The sequence below is a fragment of the Bufo gargarizans genome, chromosome 1 (genome assembly GCF_014858855.1).
Source record: "Bufo gargarizans isolate SCDJY-AF-19 chromosome 1, ASM1485885v1, whole genome shotgun sequence".
Lineage (NCBI taxonomy): Eukaryota > Metazoa > Chordata > Amphibia > Anura > Bufonidae > Bufo > Bufo gargarizans.
This window is the reverse complement of record NC_058080.1, coordinates 745,320,125-745,340,111: the sequence shown is the minus strand read 5'-3', so window position 1 is coordinate 745,340,111 and position 19,987 is coordinate 745,320,125. Positions and strand designations below refer to the sequence as shown.

The 19,987-nt window shown below is 46.0% G+C and overlaps 1 protein-coding gene across 1 annotated transcript; it reads right to left on the bottom strand.

Annotated features, from left to right (window-relative positions):
• Positions 1 to 104: 104 nt before the first annotated feature.
• Positions 105 to 17,986, bottom strand: LOC122937907 (gastrula zinc finger protein XlCGF17.1-like). The gene is made up of 2 exons (XM_044293094.1): positions 17,925 to 17,986; positions 105 to 1,315 (listed from the first exon to the last, which is right to left on the bottom strand). The coding sequence occupies exons 1-2, from the start codon at positions 17,956 to 17,958 to the stop codon at positions 261 to 263; spliced, it is 1,089 nt and encodes a 362-aa protein (XP_044149029.1). The 5' UTR covers positions 17,959 to 17,986; the 3' UTR covers positions 105 to 260.
• Between the last annotated feature and the right edge of the window lie 2,001 nt (positions 17,987 to 19,987).

The window sequence follows — 19,987 nt, the reverse complement described above, 5'->3', positions numbered from 1 at the left end:
GATAGAGATATAGAAAAGGAGACTTTTACAAGCAATAAGAGCACTTTAGTTTTGGTTAGAATTTATTTGGACCCAAATCTAATTGCATGATCAATGTGGGGGAATCATATAAAAAAATAAAAATAAATATTAAAATTAGCAAAATCTCTAAACCAAATATAAAAAATGTGAAATAGTTTCTCTCCTGTGTGAATTCTACAATGTTTAACAAGTTTTGATCTCTCTAAAAAGTGCTTCCCACATTCTAAACAGGAGTTTGGCTACTCTCCTGTGTGAATTCTCTGATGTCTAAGAAAATGTGATTTTTGTGTAAAACATTTCCCACATTCAGAGCATGAAAATGGCCTCTCCCCTGTGTGAATTCTCTGATGCTGCACAAGATTGTATTTTTGTGTAAAAAATTTCCCACAGTCTGAACATAAATATGGCTTCTCCCCTGTGTGAAATTTTTGATGTTTAAAAAGACTTGCCTTTTGTGTGAAGTATTTTCCACATTCTGAACATGAATATGGCTGCTCTCCTGTGTGAACTATCCGATGCCTAAGGAAATGTGATTTTCGCACAAAACTTTTCCCGCATTCTGAACATGAATATGGCTTCTCTCCTGTGTGATTTCTTTGATGCGTAACAAGATGTGATTTTTGTCTAAAACATTTTCCACATTCTGAACATGAATATGGTTTTACTCCTGTGTGAATTCTCTCATGTGTAACAAGATCTGATTTATGTGTAAAACATTTCCCACATTCTGAACATGAATAGAGCTTCTCTCCTGTGTGTATTATTGCATGTTTAACAAGAACTGATTTTACTGTGAAACATTTTCCACATTCTGAACAAGAATATGGCTTCTCTCCTGTGTGGATTCGCTCATGTATAATAAGGTGCGATTTACAAGTGAAACACTTCCCACATTCTGAACAAGAATATGGCTTCTCTCCTGTGTGAATTCTCTCATGTATAATAAGGTTTGATTTATAAATAAAACGCTTCCCACATTCTAAACAGGAGTGTGGCTTTTCCCTCCTATGAATTCTTTGTTGTGTAGAAAGATTTGAGCTTTTTTTAAACAGTTTATCACGGTGAAACCTTACACCCTCTTTCTGACTTGTACTTCTGGTAACAATCTGTAATTGGTCAGGAGAAGGTTCCTCATGATTAGGAGGATTATAGGATAAATCTGTACTGTGTAGTCCTGGCTTTATATTAAGGTTAATGACGTTTTCTCCTGAAAAGCGCTGCATGATATCTTCATCTTCTACTTTATAATTTAGTGATGACATAATGTTTCCCTCAGAATTCTTACTTGGATTTTCTGTAGAGATAAAAAATTGAAAATTGTGTTTTTTCCAAACTACAGAGTAGACAAACTTATAACATTCATATTAGGCTGGAAGTGGACCCAGCAGGAAGAAGAGGTATACGCCATTTATTTGGAATGCCCTAAAGAGCCTATCCAAGGGACAGGACTGAATCCATGGAGCACTGCTTTTGAAACCTTAATGCTCTACATAGTCCTTAACTGGCTTGGCTAGACATCAGCATGCTGAGGGCAGAGATGTGTCCTAACATGTACAGATTATACACACTACTTACTATATCCTTACCATAGTAATAATAATATATATTGGCTTTCTAAGCATAGAAAAATCTCAACTGTCAATATGATATTGTTGTAGCCTGGAGGTAAGTGGTCAGGCTTGCCTTCATTTCTTCAGATATTTTTTCTATGTCATTTAACCCATAATAAAAGTCCATAGCTTTGCTATATTGAAAATAGTATTTTTATGGTTAGAAAGATAATATATATTACTTGTTTCTTTATAATCATATGAATAAACAAGTATGTATTATATTTCTAATCATAAAAACACTATTCTCAATATAGAAAGGCTATAGCCTTTTATTATGGGTTAAATAGGTGACTAAAAAATAACAGAAAAAAAATGAAAATCTCTGCTAGGACTTGAACCTAGGATCTCTACATGCAAGGCTTGCAAGACCACTTACCACAATGCTATATCCTTACCACATAAAGAATAATGTTTTTCTATACAAAAAAAATCTAACATTACTGGTGCCTTTATAATCATTTATTGTGCTTGTGAATGAACCAGTAATATGTATTAGCTTTCTAAGCATAGAAAACCTCTCTTCTCAGTATAGTAGGGCTATAGAAAGAATTGTATATAATAGATCTACGGTACCTGCTAGGACACAGCTGTAGGACACAGATCTGCCCTCAGCATGGTGATGTCTAACCCTGTCAATCAAGGGGAGGGTGGAGTGTGCAAAACACAAGGCTGTTACAAAAACAGGTGCTTCAAGGATTCAGTCCCAATGTGCTCATTGCAATTGAATAGAAATGCAGGTATCTCTGCTGCTGCTTAACATACAGACAAAAGAAAGGTATAGTTTTAAACCCAGTACCACCCACCCCTCTTCCAGATAAACTGTGATGATTTCTTAAGAGCGTGGAAAAAATTCCTTCGTAAATGGATCAGTAAGGCTTGAAGTAAATGAACTTGGGAAGGGTATATATCTTCAGAACATATATCCTTCTTAACTCAGAGAGAGGTAAGGAGGCTCAACCCTTTATATCTCAGTCAATAGATCTGACAATTGACTGGAAGTTAAAGAGGTTGTCCGAGTTATGAAAAAAAAATAATATAGCACTGTAAATCTGATGGGCAGCAATATTGTCACGGATGAGGTATAGGAGGAAACACCACACTGACAACCAGGAGGGAAATGGAAAGCCACTAGGCCTCAACGCTAGGGAAAGGAAAATGTCACTTCCTAGAAAACCCTACTCCTGGCCCTGACTCATAACCGTTTGGGCACCCCTTGAAGGTAGGAATGCCCATACACTGTAACCTGGAGACCCTAAAGAGCCCTATAGATATAGGCAGGGCTGAGACAATTCGTTCCTTCCCAGATGAAGAAACAAGCGTCTTCCTTGTATTGGGCAGACTAGATGGGCCAAATGGTTCTTATCTGCCTACACATTCTATGTTTCCCTGGGGCCTAGTAACAACCAACTAGAAAGTGAAAACAAAACACAAACGCGACACTTAACTTCTGTAGTGAGATGGATGAGCAAGAACTCCAGAGAGGACAACACACCAGCTCTTCCAAAACCAAATGAAGCTATCTTACCGCACAGTCAGAAGGGGGAAGTAAGACTAAATAGGGTAGAAGTAATGAATACTAAGCTACACCTGAAACAAGGGGTGTGGTCAAACAACAACAACACTGAATCACGAGTAATCAAAGAGACTGTTATATTCCTCCACGCTCTGCCAGTCTCCTTGATCTCCTGATATCTGTCACGGGAATGGCCATGACAGTACCCCCCCTTCTATGGGTGACCTTCGGGCACCCAGGACCAACCTTATCAGAATGAGCTCTGTGAAAGGCCTTCACAAGACGATGAGCATTAACATCAGACGCTGGAACCCACATCCTCTCCTCTGGCCCGTACCCTTTCCAGTGGACGAGATACTGGAGGGATCTACGGAGAACTCGAGAGTCCACAATCCTGTTGATCTGAAATTCCAAATTACCGTCCACCATGACAGGAGCGTAAGGCAAGGAGGACGGCTCAACAGGTTCGACACAATTCTTCAACAACGACTTATGAAATACATTATGAATTTTCAAAGCCTGAGGAAGTTCAAGCCGAAAGGCTACAGGGTTAACAATGGCAGTGATCTTATATGGACCAATAAATCTTGGGCCCAACTTCTAAGAAGGTACCTTAAGCTTAATGTTTCCTGTGGACAGCCACACAGAATCACCCACTCTCAGGTCCGGACCATTCATACGTCTCCTGTCAGCAACACACTTATACTTGTTGCCAATATTTTTCAGGTTATTTTCAATTTTCCGCCAAATAGAGGACAAAGAAGAGGAAAATTGTTCCTCCTCAGGAATACCGGAAGTTTGAGAACCAGAAAATGTGCCAAACTGCGGATGGAACCCATATGCCCCAAAAAACGGCAACTGTCTACGGTTATTAATGACAAACTCAGCTAACGACAAGAATAAAGACCACTCCTCCTGGTTCTCCGAAACAAAACATCTCAAGTAAGTCTCCAGATTCTGATTAGTGCGTTCAGTCTGTCCGTTCGACTGAGGATGAAAAGCCGAAGAAAAGGACAATTGTACCCCCAATCGAGTACAGAACACTATACTGATAAAAAATGACTGCCCAATTTACACATGCAGCCATTTTTTTTATCAACCATGTTTGCTTGATGGATATGCACCTATGACTATGTATATAAATATGCTAGTCTAAATTTTCTTGTAGTATATATTGAGGGTAGCACCTCTTTTAGACTGAGCAACGCCCATCTGCCTGGGGCTTCTGAGCAGAGTACAAATGTAGCTAGTTCCTACACTGCACTGAAAATGTAGGCTTAGGTAAGTCCAAGAGAGGGGGTATATTAGTGTTAGGTACCCGTCTGCAGAAGCCACCTTGACGGCTGGTAGATGGCACATGTTTGATCAAAAATGTGCGCTAAGAGCTTCCATTTTTCCATTTATAGGAGGTATAATACCACTTTAATTTAGAATGATCCCCATTTCTCAGCTCTATTGTTTGCACGTGTAAAGTTGTGCAGCCATTTTTTATCAACCATGTCTGGAGAATAAATTAGTATGTCATCCAGATATATAACAACAAACCTCCCCACCAGATGATGAAAGATGTCATTAATAAAGTGGTGAAAAAACGCTAGAGCATTGGTTAACCCAAAAGGCATGATCAGATTCTTAAAATGACCCTCAGGGGTATTAAAAGCAGTCTTCCATTCGTCCCCCTCCTTGATCCTTACCAAATTATATGCCCCCATCAGATGCAATTTAGAGCATACCTTGGCACCAACAATCTGATTAAACAAATCTGGAATTAAAGGAAGGGGGTAAGGATAACGGATGGTAATATGGTTGAGCTCACGGAAGTCCAGACATGGCCTAAGAGTACCATTCTTTTTTATTACAAAAAATTAAATAAAAAACAGCAGCCACTAGGGATTTGGATGGTCTGATATATCCCTTCACCAAACTCTGGGTGATATAATCTCGCATGGCCTTTCTTTCGGGTTCCAAAAGATTATACAACCGAGATTTGGGCAGTTTAGCTCCAGGAATAAGATTGACGGGACAATCATACTCCCGGAGGTAACTCCTGGTTACCACTCTCAGAAAATACATCAGAAAATTCGGAAGTGAACGAGGCTACAGTTTTAGTGAAAACCACTGTGAGGTAGTGATGAGCCTCATGGCTGCTAGGGGAGATTCATGGCAGGAGTTTCCATGTCTTCCCCGTCAGTCATCAATTCTGAGGCAGCACCTGGTGCCACAATCAATCTTGGATAAGAGCCCAACCCAGACTGTCAGTCAGGGGGAGATTCTTTGTGCAACATAGTCCTGCTGAAGGCTCTGTAAGAGTGGTCTCAAGGCTAGGTGATAGCCTGGATTTTGGGGGATGCAGTGACGCCTGTGGTACTAGGGTCACTAGGTCAGAGTCGGGAGGACTGATGGATCCTAATCCCCCAAAGGGACTTGTACTTGTACAGCCTGGAGGCTGGGGAACTGTTAGGCTGGGAAAGCCGGATCTGATGCAAGGTATGAACTGTAACCTGTAGTTAAGTCAGGAACTAGGTTACGTTATGTTTAGTTAGAGCCCAGCCGGGCGAGTGTTTATTATTTTGTATAATTGTTTATGTTTACGCGGATGTGCCGCAATAAAGCACAGTGTTTGGACCTTAAACATGGTGCCTGGCGAAGATATCTGTGAGAATGACCCACGAAAGAGAGCTAATCCCTCCCAATTTGTGTCGGATGCGGGCAGGTGTCCATGCTGAAAAGTAAAAAGCAACACGGTTGCTAGGGGCAACAACAACTCAGGAGCCTGTTCGTTGGAGCAGGTGCTGCTGGCGTTAATCTGGAATTTTTGTGTGTGGTGCAAACGGTGCAGGATTTAAAGGGCCAGAAGTCTGCTGAGAAAGACTGACCTGTGGAAGTCAAAATGGCGACCTGGGTGAAAGATGGTCCGGTGTGGCGGAAACCTAAGGTGATGTCATCTGTGGGAAGTGGCCCGGTTTGGCGGAAAACCAAAGCCACAGAGGAAGTAATGGAGCAGCTGGTGCGGGAAACAAATTCCTTGTTGAGGAAGCCGAGTGCTGCACTTGGAGAGGCTGCTCTGAACTTGGCTGAGAGTGGAGTTCCGGAGGAAAAATAGATATATGCCGCCTGGAAGACAAAGAGGTGGAGAGCGGTGTGGCTCTCAGGAGTGCCTGTGTTTTCTGCGATTTGGTACAGAGTCCTAAAGTGTGCGACTGGAGTGACCGTACGGAAGGAGACTGGAGTCGAGGTGTTTCCGATGGCAACGACTACACCGAGGAGGAGTTTGCCGGTGTTCAGTGTACCAGGAACCAAGAGAAGGCTGGTGAACTGTCACCACCAGACATCTGAGAAGCTCTGACAGATGCCTTTCAGAACCTCCTCCTTGAGCTTCCTTTTGTTTTGCTTTTATTTTCTCATCTCGTTAGTCTCTCTCAGCTGTCATGTAGTTGCACTGATTGCATCCCTTTAAATCCCTTCCCAGGCTGCTTCACTTTGTGGTTTATATTCCTTCCTGGAGTGTGTGCATGCTGATCCTACTTCTGAGTCTTCTACAGATAAGTTTTGTTCATTCATTTGTGTTTTTCTGTTTGCTGGATCCCAGGTGACCCTGACTCCCTCCGTATTAAGTGTAGGGAGCCGGTGGCCGTGTCCCCTCACTATTATAGGGTGTTCAGGTGTCATACAGTCGAGGTATGAGGATATGCGATCATCTACCATTGGGATTTTCGCATAGGCTGAGCAGTCAGGGAGAGAGCCAGGTCTGATGCAGGGCTCTCCCTTTTGTTCCTTAGTTTTGGATCCAGTGAGTCGGATATTCATTTTGCGTCTTCTAGTTTCCTGTACACCTTCCGTGACATGAACTTGGTAGAGATGTCCTTGGTAGAGATGTCTCCCGAGACTACCGAATCCACGACGTCAGGCAGTAAGACTGTTCCTGTTGATAATTTTGTGGCAGTCCCAGTGACAGTGAGCCGGCCGCAGTGGAAACCAGCTGGGTTGGTGACTGAAAAATCATAGAGGCGAGAAACTGTCTCAGAATTGTATGACATTGGGAAAAACGCAGCTATAACTTTTTTATTTTTTTGCTCCATAGCCTTATATGAAATAGCGTGCACCTGGCGGCTATGGTGCTCGCTGCGTGCGGGAGCAGGCGCCATGCTTAAAATCCCGGCCAGCGCTGTATATGTATGGCTCAGATCGGGAAGGAGTTAAGAGAGCAAACAAAAGTAGCCGATTTGTGTGTAGCCCGCTAACACATATTGTCCTTCAACACAACTTGTGCATCCCTTTAATACAGGTTCACATAAAAGGATCTGTCACCGCACTCCTCATTACAAATGTCGTTATTAAATAAATCTTAGACCTGATGACATCGGTGGACTCACTACAAGAATCCGTCATCATGACCAGCTAGAGATTAATTGACAGTTTTTTTTTACTGTACCTCCTCCTCTACTGAAATATACGACTGACCAGTACAAGCTGCTGTCTCCCTGGCTCTTTAGTGAGAGAGCGCCAGTATTTTTCTGTCCATGTGACTGTATGAGGGCTTGTTTTTTGGGTACTGAGTTGTATTTTGGGGTATATGTCATGTATTGTTGAGGTTTTATTTACAGCACAGCCATTCACCCAGTGTTCTATGCGGGATTTATTTTTATTGTTCTTCTATTGGACGATACAAATGCAGCGATACCAAATATGTAGAAGATTTATCACCTTTTTGTACAATAAAGAATATTTTATGTAAATTTTTTATTTATATTTTCTCATTCCAAGGCAGAACTATGTTCTGTTTCAGTTCACGTGAGTTGTCGTTTTTATTGGAAACATTTCGGGGACCATCAAATTTACTGACTAATATTTTTTGGGGAAAAAAAAGTTTTTTGCTTGGTACAAATAAGGTATCTTTATTTTATGGGTCGTTATGATTGCACCGAAACCAAATATGTAAATGATTTAACTTCTTAGTCACCAAGTGATTTTTTCCATCGCCTTCCAAGAGCTATAACTTTTTTACTTTTCCGTCTATGCAGCTGTATGAGGGGCTGCTTTTTGTGTCGTTTTTAATGGCGCCATTATGGAGAACACATAACTTACTGCTTAACTTTCATTAACTCTTTCTGGGAGCGAATGGGAAAAAACAGCAATAGTGCAACTGAGTTTTCACGCTGTAAATATTGCGGCATCCACTTTTTGGCATGATAACTTGTTTCCCTTTATCACTACGATCACAGCGATACCAAATACATATTTTTTTTACATTTTACTACTTTTGCACAATAAAAACCCCTTAATTTAAATTAAGAAAATCTTTTTGCATCTCCGTATCCCAAGACCTATAACTTTTCCAGTTTTATTTCTACAGAGCTGTGAGGGCTTGATTTTTGTGGGCAGACTTGTAGTTTGAACTGGTATCATTTTGAGGCACATAACACCTTGTGATGGCTTTTTATTTATTTTTGTAGCGTGTAACCAAAAATCAGCCATTCAGGCAGTTACACTATACAGGCTAAATGACCTGATAATTGCGTAGCGCGAGTTGTTACTGATGTGGTGATACCAAATACGCAGAGAAGATTTTTTTTTTGCAATTTTCTCCATTGAAAAGAGCGTTTTCAATGCAAAAAAAGTTGTTTTTTTTGTACTTGGAATTTTTTAATTTAATAAAACATTTTTGTAACTTTTTTTTTTTACTATTTAATAGCCCCACAAGGGGAACTGTTATCTTCTCGTTGCTTGTGAAATACATGGTACTGTTCATGTGGTGCAATGCATTTTAGTGTCAGTGCTACACTGACGAGCAAAAGGGTAAGAAGGTTTAGAACTTTTGACTTTCAGGCTCCATATCTCACCGTCCACTACAGCTTCGGAAGCGAGACTCCCATCATTTTATGGACAATCATCTCATACATTGGACTCACAGCTATTTAGCACATGATTAGTTCTGCAGGTTCCTGTCATGTGACTGCATTGTTACTGTTTTGCTCCTAAAATTCTAATTTATTATTTTGTAGAATATTTTGTAAATCCACCTTTAGATTTCAATAAAAAAAAGCAGATTAATAGTACGGTAGCTGAGGAGTTATAGATATATTTTCATTTTACATATTACATTTTCATAAGGGGATTTTTTTTTTTGAGGGGGCGGGGGGTACTTTTTAATGAAATTCTTTTTAATAGAATCTTTACTTTTCTTTGCCCTCCTAGGGGACTTGAAGCAAGCCCCACCCTCCTGTCAATCACTTAGATGTTGCGGTCGATACACACATGATGGACATTTCCATTATGAGTCATTAAAGGGAATCTGTCGCCATGTTTAATAAAATACCTTCTCTCCTGCAGTGTTTTCTTTCTTCTTTTCATGCTTTCATTTAGTTCAAAAAGCAATTTTTCTATTATGCAAATGAACCCTGAAGGTGCCCTCTGAGCCCAGTAACGCCCCCCTGCAGTGCCCAGCCCGCCTTAGTTTAGAGCCCAAGCACGCCTCCTCGTTATGCAGTATCGTCCCACAGTCTAGTTAACACCGCCGCCCCGTCTGCTACGACAGCTAATTCATTCAAGCCAGGCACCTGGAATCTTCAATTCGTCCATCTGAAATCTCGCACAGGCGCAGTACCGCCTACTGCCTGCGCCTGTGCCATCCAACCGCTCCTGAGGGCAACATGCCCAGTGACACTTTTGAAGCTGTTGCCCTCAGGAGCGGTTGGATGGCACAGGCGCAGGCAGTAGGCGGTACTGCGCCTGCGCGAGATTTCAGATGGACGAATTGAAGATTCCAGGTGCCTGGCTTGAATGAATTAGCTGTCGTAGCAGACGGGGCGGCGGTGTTAACTAGACTGTGGGACGATACTGCATAACGAGGAGGCGTGCTTGGGCTCTAAACTAAGGCGGGCTGGGCACTGCAGGGAGGCGATACTGGGCTCAGAGGGTGATGACAGCTTAATATGGTCAAACCAGGTGACAGATTCCCTTTAAGGGGACAAAGTCCAGTGTATTCATCAGATATGCCCCCCCTCATACTACTGACTGACAGTAATAGGGAGAAAGCTGTCAATCAGCGGCAGGTGGGCAGTAAGAGCCTCATCTCCGGACTCCTAGCACTCACACTGCACTGCCACCATCAGTGACTTCTCCAGAACTACTGCAGAGTCACACATATGTGATAGACCAGAGACATCAGCCGGTCACCGCTCAGAGAGGGGGCATAAGGGGGGAAAGGTTCCCTCCATAGACCCTTATAGGAGACCCCCAGAAGACATGTTCCCAGAGAGCTGTATAGTGGGCACTAGATTATAGACATCAGCCGGTCACCGCTCAGAGAGGGGGCATAAGGGGGGAAAGGTTCCCTCCATAGACCCTTATAGGAGACGCCTAGAAGACATGTCCCCGGAGAGCTGTATAGTGGGCACTAGATTATAGACATCTGCCGGTCACCGCTCAGAGAGGGGGCATAAGGGGGGAAAGGTTCCCTCCATAGACCCTTATAGGAGACGCCTAGAAGACATGTCCCCGGAGAGCTGTATAGTGGGCACTAGATTATAGACATCAGCCGGTCACCGCTCAGAGAGGGGGCATAAGGGGGGAAAGGTTCCCTCATAGACCCTTATAGGAGACCCCCAGAAGACATGTTCCCAGAGAGCTGTATAGTGGGCACTAGATTATAGACATCAGCCGGTCACCGCTCAGAGAGGGGGCATAAGGGGGGAAAGGTTCCCTCCATAGACCCTTATAGGAGACCCCCAGAAGACATGTTCCCGGAGAGCTGTATAGTGGGCACTAGATTATAGACATCAGCCGGTCACCGCTCAGAGAGGGGGCATAAGGGGGGAAAGGTTCCTCCATAGACCCTTATAGGAGACGCCTAGAAGACATGTCCCCGGAGAGCTGTATAGTGGGCACTAGATTATAGACATCAGCCGGTCACCGCTCAGAGAGGGGGCATAAGGGGGGAAAGGTTCCCTCATAGACCCTTATAGGAGACCCCCCCCAGAAGACATGTTCCCGGAGAGCTGTATAGTGGGCACTAGATTATAGACATCAGCCGGTCATCGCTCAGAGAGGGGGCATAAGGGGGAAAGGTTCCCTCCATAGACCCTTATAGGAGACCCCCAGCAGACATGTTCCCGGAGAGCTGTATAGTGGGCACTAGATTATAGACATCAGCCGGTCACCGCTCAGAGAGGGGGCATAAGGGGGGGAAAGGTTCCCTCATAGACCCTTATAGGAGACCCCCAGAAGACATGTTACCGGAGAGCTGTATAGTGGGCACTAGATTATAGACATCAGCCTGTCACCGCTCAGAGAGGGGGCATAAGGGGGGAAAGGTTCCCTCCATAGACCCTTATAGGAGACCCCCAGAAGACATGTTCCCGGAGAGCTGTATAGTGGGCACTAGATTATAGACATCAGCCTGTCACCGCTCAGAGAGGGGGCATAAGGGGGGAAAGGTGCCCTCCATAGACCCTTATAGGAGACCCCCAGAAGACATGTTCCCGGAGAGCTGTATAGTGGGCACTAGATTATAGACATCAGCCTGTCACCGCTCAGAGAGGGGGCATAAGGGGGGAAAGGTTCCCTCCATAGACCCTTATAGGAGACCCCCAGAAGACATGCTCCCGGAGAGCTGTATAGTGGGCACTAGATTATAGACATTAGCCTGTCACCGCTCAGAGAGGGGGCATAAGGGGGGAAAGGTTCCCTCCATAGACCCTTATAGGAGACCCCCAGAAGACATGTTCCCGGAGAGCTGTATAGTGGGCACTAGATTATAGACATCAGCCGGTCACCGCTCAGAGAAGAGGCATAAGGGGGGAAAGGTTCCCTCCATAGACCCTTATAGGAGACCCCCAGAAGACATGTTCCCGGAGAGCTGTATAGTGGGCACTAGATTATAGACATCAGCCGGTCACCGCTCAGAGAGGGGGCATAAGGGGGAAAGGTTCCCTCCATAGACCCTTATAGGAGACCCCCAGAAGACATGTTCCCGGAGAGCTGTATAGTGGGCACTAGATTATAGACATCGGCCTGTCACCGCTCAGAGAGGGGGCATAAGGGGGAAAGGTTCCCTCCATAGACCCTTATAGGAGACCCCCAGAAGACATGTTCCCGGAGAGCTGTATAGTGGGCACTAGATTATAGACATCAGCCGTCACCGCTCAGAGAGGGGGCATAAGGGGGGAAAGGTTCCCTCCATAGACCCTTATAGGAGACCCCCAGAAGACATGTTCCCGGAGAGCTGTATAGTGGGCACTAGATTATAGACATCCGCCTGTCACCGCTCAGAGAGGGGGCATAAGGGGGGAAAGGTTCCCTCCATAGACCCTTATAGGAGACCCCTAGAAGACATGTCCCCGGAGAGCTGTATAGTGGGCACTAGATTATAGACATCAGCCGGTCACCGCTCAGAGAGGGGGCATAAGGGGGGAAAGGTTCCCTCATAGACCCTTATAGGAGACCACCAGAAGACATGTTCCCGGAGAGCTGTATAGTGGGCACTAGATTATAGACATCAGCCTGTCACCGCTCAGAGAGGGGGCATAAGGGGGGAAAGGTTCCCTCATAGTCCCTTATAGGAGACCCCCAGAAGACATGTTCCCGGAGAGCTGCATAGTGGGCACTAGATTATAGACATCAGCCGGTCACCGCTCAGAGAGGGGGCATAAGGGGGGAAAGGTTCCCTCCATAGACCCTTATAGGAGACCCCCAGAAGACATGTTTCCGGAGAGCTGTATAGTGGGCACTAGATTATAGACATCAGCCGGTCACCGCTCAGAGAGGGGGCATAAGGGGGGAAAGGTTCCCTCATGGACCCTTATAGGAGACCCCCAGAAGACATGTTCCTGGAGAGCTGTATAGTGGGCACTAGATTATAGACATCAGCCGGTCACCGCTCAGAGAGGGGGCATAAGGGGGGGAAAGCTTCCCCCATAGACCCTTATAGGAGACCCCCAGAAGACATGTTCCCGGAGAGCTGTATAGTGGGCACTAGATTATAGACATCAGCCGGTCACCGCTCAGAGAGGGAGCATAAGGGGGGAAAGCTTCCCCCATAGACCCTTATAGGAGACCCCCAGAAGACATGTTCCCGGAGAGCTGTATAGTGGGCACTAGATTATAGACATCAGCCGGTCACCGCTCAGAGAGGGAGCATAAGGGGGGAAAGGTTCCCTCCATAGACCCTTATAGAAGACCCCCAGAAGACATGTTCCCGGAGAGCTGTATAGTGGGCACTAGATTATAGACATCAGCCGGTCACCGCTCAGAGAGGGGGCATAAGGGGGGGAAAGGTTCCCTCCATAGACCCTTATAGGAGACCCCCAGAAGACATGTTCCCGGAGAGCTGTATAGTGGGCACTAGATTATAGACATCAGCCTGTCACCGCTCAGAGAGGGGGCATAAGGGGGGAAAGGTTCCCTCCATAGACCCTTATAGGAGACCCCCAGAAGACATGTCCCCTGAGAGCTGTATAGTGGGCACTAGATTATAGACATCAGCCGGTCACCGCTCAGAGAGGGGGCATAAGGGGGGAAAGGTTCCCTCCATAGACCCTTATAGGAGACCCCCAGAAGACATGTTCCCGGAGAGCTGTATAGTGGGCACTAGATTATAGACATCTGACTGCTGATATCACAGCCTAAGGTTGTTCTATAGCAGGCATGACCAACCTGAGGATCTCCAGCTGTTGCAAAACTACAACTCCCAGCATGCTTAGACTTTGACTTGTGGGCAGTTGTCAGGAGACCTTGTGTGTTGTCAGATGTGGTAGCTCCTCGGTTCTCATGTAGGAAATATAGAAGTAAGATGAGGAGTTTTCTTCTCCGCTGTTATTATTGGGGGATTTCTTCACTAATTTATTTGATTTAACTGTTTAGAAAGGAAATCACCAAAATATGTGGATTTCTTGTTATATGGAGACTCAAAAAAGTATTCATACCCCTTGAACATTTCCACATTTTTCACATTACACCCACAAAACCTAAATGTATTTTATTGAGATTTTATGTGACCGACCAACCCTAGGTAGCAGGTATGTGTGAAGTGAGAAGAAAATAGGACCTGGTTTTCACAATGTTTAATAAATTAAACCAGGACAGTGTGGCGTGCATTAGTATTCACCCCCTCCCGAGTCAGTACTTTGTAGGACCACCTTTCTCTGCAATCAGTGAGTTTTTTGGAGGACACCTCTACCAGCTTTGCACATCTAGAGGATGACATTTTTGCCCATTCTTCTTTGCAGAAGAGCTCGCGCTCAGTCAGATTGGGTGGAGAACGCCAGTCTTGCTACAGATTCTTAATAGGATTTAGGTCTGGACTGTGACTGGGCCGTTCTAACCAGGCATGCTCAACCTGCGGACCTCCAGCTGTTGTAAAACTACAACTTCCAGCATGCCCTGTTGTCAGGGGTGCACCTAGCCTTTCTGCTGCCTGAAGTAAAAACTCAATTTCTTACCTTAACCCCTTTGCCACAATGAAAGCGTTCATTGCCCACGGCCCTTCTGCTGTCTCCCTTTTGCCCCTACCTGGTGCTGCCTGAGGAGATCGCCTCACCTGGCCTCATTGATGGTGCAAACCCTGCGTGCTGTAGGCTGTCCAGGCATGCTGTTAGTTGTACTTTTGCAAAAGCTGGAGGGCTGCAGGTTGGGCATCCCTGATCTAAACCATTCCATTGTAGCTCTGGCTGGATGCTTAGGGTTGTTGTCCTGCTGGAAGGTGAATCTTCGCCCCAGTCTCAAGTCTTTGCAGCCTCTACCAGGTTTTCCTCCAGGATTGCCCTGCATTTAGCTCAATCCATGTTCCCATCAACTCTGACCAGCTTCACTGTCCCTGCTGAAGAAAAGCCTCCCCCCAGCACGATGCTGCCACAGCCATGTTTCACGGTGGGGATTGTGTGTTCAGGGTTAGTTTTCCACCACACATAATATTTTTGATTTAGGCTAAAAAGTTCCATGTTGGTCTCCTCTGACCAGAGCTCCTTCTTCCACATGTTCGCTTTGTCCCCTACATGGCTTGTGGCAAACTGCAAATGGGAAATCTTATGGCTTTCAAAAATTACTGTCTTCTTGCCCCCCTTTCAAAAAGACCACATTTCTGGAGCACACGACTAATAGTTGTCCTGTGGACAGATTCTCCCACCTGAGCTGTGGATCTCTGCAGCTCCTCCACAGTGACCATGGGCCTATTGGCTGCTTCTCTAAATAGTGCTGTCCATGACTGGGCTGTCAGTTTAGGTGGACGGACATATCTTGGTACGTTTGCAGTTGTGTCATGCTTCTTTGATTTTCAGATGATGGATTGAACAGTGCTCCTTGAGACGTTCAGAGCTTGGGATATATTTTTTTATAATGTAACCCTGCTGTACACTTCTCCAAAACTTTATCCCTGACCTGTCTGGTGTGTTCCTTGGTTTTAATGATGCTGTTTGATCACTAATGTTCTCTAACAAACCCCCGAGACCTACACAGAACAGTAAAAGAGCACAGAGGGCTGAACACAAAATCAAGGCGCAGATTTTTCTTTATTATATATTTTGAAAACCATGTATCCTTGTCTTTTCGCTTCACACATACTTGCTAATTTGTGCTGGTCTTTGATATAAAGTTTATGGGTGTAACGTGTGTAATCAGTGCACATGACGGGTCTTACCTTGTGATATAAGAGTCTGGTGCTCCTCCATTACATGTCACTGCACACACGTGTATACACTGCACATGACGGCTCTTACCCTGTGATATAAGAGGCTGGTGCTCCTCCATTACATGTCACTGCACACACGTGTATACACTGCACATGACGGCTCTTACCCTGTGATATAAGAGGCTGGTGCTCCTCCATTACATGTCACTGCACACACGTGTACAAACTGCACATGACGACTCTTACCTTGTGATATAAGAGGCTGGTGCTCTTCCATTACATGTCACTGCACACACGTGTATACACTGCACATGACGGCTCTTACCTTGTGATATAAGAGGCTGGTGCTCCTCCATTACATGTCACTGCACACACGTGTATACACTGCACATGACGGCTCTTACCCTGTGATATAAGAGGCTGGTGCTCCTCCATTACATGTCACTGCACACACGTGTACAAACTGCACATGACGACTCTTACCTTGTGATATAAGAGGCTGGTGCTCCTCCATTACATGTCACTGCACACACGTGTATACACTGCACATGACGGCTCTTACCCTGTGATATAAGAGGCTGGTGCTCCTCCATTACATGTCACTGCACACATGTGTATACACTGCACATGACGGCTCTCACCTTGTGATATAAGAGTCTGGTGCTCCTCCATTACATGTCACTGCACACACGTGTATACACTGCACATGACGGCTCTTACCTTGTGATATAAGAGGCTGGTGCTCCTCCATTACATGTCACTGCACACACGTGTATACACTGCACATGACGGCTCTTACCTTGTGATATAAGAGGCTGGTGCTCCTCCATTACATGTCACTGCACACACGTGTATACACTGCACATGACGGCTCTTACCCTGTGATATAAGAGGCTGGTGCTCCTCCATTACATGTCACTGCACACACGTGTATACACTGCACATGACGGCTCTTACCTTGTGATATAAGAGGCTGGTGCTCCTCCATTACATGTCAATGCACACACGTGTACACACTGCACATGACGGATCTTACCTTGTGATATAAGAGGCTGGTGCTCCTCCATTACATGTCACTGCACACACGTGTATACACTGCACATGACGGCTCTTACCCTGTGATATAAGAGGCTGGTGCTCCTCCATTACATGTCACTGCACACACGTGTATACACTGCACATGACGGCACATGACGGATCTTACCTTGTGATATAAGAGGCTGGTGCTCCTCCATTACATGTCACTGCACACATGTGTATACACTGCACATGACGGCTCTTACCTTGTGATATAAGAGGCTGGTGCTCCTCCATTACATGTCACTGCACACACGTATATACACTGCACATGACGGCTCTTACCCTGTGATATAAGAGGCCGGTGCTCCTCCATTACATGTCACTGCACACACGTGTATACACTGCACATGACGGCTCTTACCCTGTGATATGAGGCCGGTGCTCCTCCATTACATGTCACTGCACACACGTGTACACACTGCACATGACGGTCTTACCCTGTGATATAAGAGGCTGGTGCTCCTCCATTACATGTCACTGCACACACACGTGTACACACTGCACATGACGGTCTTACCCTGTGATATAAGAGGCTGGTGCTCCTCCATTACATGTCACTGCACACACACGTGTATACACTGCACATGACGGGTCTTACCCTGTGATATAAGAGGCTGGTGCTCCTTCATTACATGTCACTGCACACACACGTGTATACATTGCACATGACGGCTCTTACCTTGTGAAATAAGAGGCTGGTGCTCCTCCATTACATGTCACTGCACACACGGGTATACACTGCACATGACGGCTCTTACCTTGCGATATAAGAGGCTGGTGCTCCTCCATTACATGTCACTGCACACACGTGTATACACTGCACATGACGGCTCTTACCTTGTGATATAAGAGGCCGGTGCTCCTCCATTACATGTCACTGCACACACGTGTACACACTGCACATGACGGTCTTACCCTGTGATATAAGAGGCTGGTGCTCCTCCATTACATGTCACTGCACACACACGTGTATACACTGCACATGACGGGTCTTACCTTGTGATATAAGAGGCTGGTGCTCCTCCATTACATGTCACTGCACACACGTGTATACACTGCACATGACGGCTCTTACCCTGTGATATAAGAGGCTGGTGCTCCTCCATCATGGCCTCCTTGTACAGATCCTTGTGTCCTTCTATATACTCCCACTCCTCCATGGAGAAATAGACAGTGACATCCTGACACCTTATAGGAACCTGACAACACAATGACACCGTCATCACCCAGACACCTCCAGTGCTGTTACTGGAGAATTTCCCAGCATTCCCAGCAGTGTCACCTCTCCAGTCAGCAGCTCCATCATCTTGTGGGTGAGTTCTAGGATCTTCTGCTGATGTATCAGGGGGTGAGGGGGAGGCTCTGTGATGGGGGGAGGTGTCCTGCTCTGCCCTTCTGACTCCTGGAGATGGATGATGGGAGTCACACAGTCCCCCGATGTCTTCTTCACTATTGTGTACTCCTGTGGATGGAGAGAGACACTTAGGGAATAAACCCTTCAGGGGCCATGTGCTCTCCTCCGGCCCTCTCCTCCTGGTACAACGTGCCTACTTACCTTCTCATGGCTCCAACAACATGACTATTGGTCACCGGTCACATGACACATCACTCACCATATTGGGGGCTGATCTTCAGGTTCTCCATCACTTGGAAGGTCTGGAGGCCGTTCTACAGGACCCTTCCTATCACTTCCTATGATGGATTCTCCTCCCCGATGTCTGACTTGTTCCAGAATACAATAAAGAGGAGATAAATATAGAAAAGTTTACCTCTCCGCTCAGCAGGGAGATGATCTCCAAGGTAAGGTCTAATATTCTTCTGCTGATCTCCTTCCTGTCCATCCTTGGTGGTCATTCAGGAGAAGAGGAGAGAACTGGAGGAGCTGGAGGCTTCTAGTACTTCTAGGACCTGGGGTGATGTCACTGTCATGTGGTCCTTTGTTCTGCTGAGCCCCACCCCCTGATCACATGACGGTGACGTCACCGCAGGTCCTTCAGCTCTGGCAGTGCAGCAGATACTGGGCAGGTCCTGGTCGGTAGTCAGGGCTCTTGTTCTCTCTGGTATCAGCCATTCCTCCAGCCTGCAGGTAAGATGAGCTGTGAGGAGACAGTGTGGTGGAGAGCTCAGACATGTCACCTCTGGAGATTCTCCTCCATTACACACAAGGAATCCTTCTCCGCTCCTCAGCTTAGTATTATGTGGAGGAGTAGTAGGGATAGTGGGGGTTGTCATCATTTGCTGTCCTGGTGAGGGGCCCCTGCCTCCAGGAGGAGAATGAATGCAGCGGGGCCCGGCCTGAGCTCAGCTCTCTCCAGTCTCTTCTCTAGGAGTTCTGGACACAGCTGAGCACAGCCCAGAGGTGGGACCTGCATCTATCAGACATTTATCTCCTGTGGAGCCACCAGAAATCTCCATGTTGGGGCCCCTGGAATCCATGTGGTGGGGGCTCTGAGAAGCGGGGCCCCTCCAGGCTCAGGAAGTGCGGTTCTGGAGGTGACATCTGGTCTTGTCCCCTGGATGATTTCCTCTCCTCTTCTCACAAAGGCGCCTGCAGTACTAGAAGCCTCCAGCTCCTCCAGTTCTCTCCTCTTCTCCTGAATGACCACCAAGGATGGACAGGAAGGAGATCAGTAGAAGAATATTAGACCTCACCTTGGAGATCATCTCCCTGCTAAGCGGAGAGGTAATTTTTTTTAGATTTCTCTCCTCTTTATTGTATTCTGTAACAAGTCAGACATCGGGAGGAGAATCCATCATAGTAAGTGATAGGAAGAGTCCAGGGTCCTGGAGAACGGCCCCCAGACCTTCCAAGTGATGGAGAACCTGAAGATCAGCCCCCAAAATGGTGAGTGATGTGTCATGTGACCAGTGACCAATAGTCATGTTGTAGGAGCCATGAGAAGGTAAGTAGGCACGTTGTACCAGGAGGAGAGGGCCGGAGGAGAGCACATGGCCCTTGAAGGGTTTATTCCCTAAGTGTCTCTCTCCATCCACAGGAGTACACAATAGTGAAGAAGACATCGGGGGACTGTGTGACTCCCATCATCCATCTCCAGGAGTCAGGAGGGCGGAGCAGGACCCTTCACCCCAACACAGAGCCTCCCCCTCACCCCCTGATACATGAGCAGAAGATCCTAG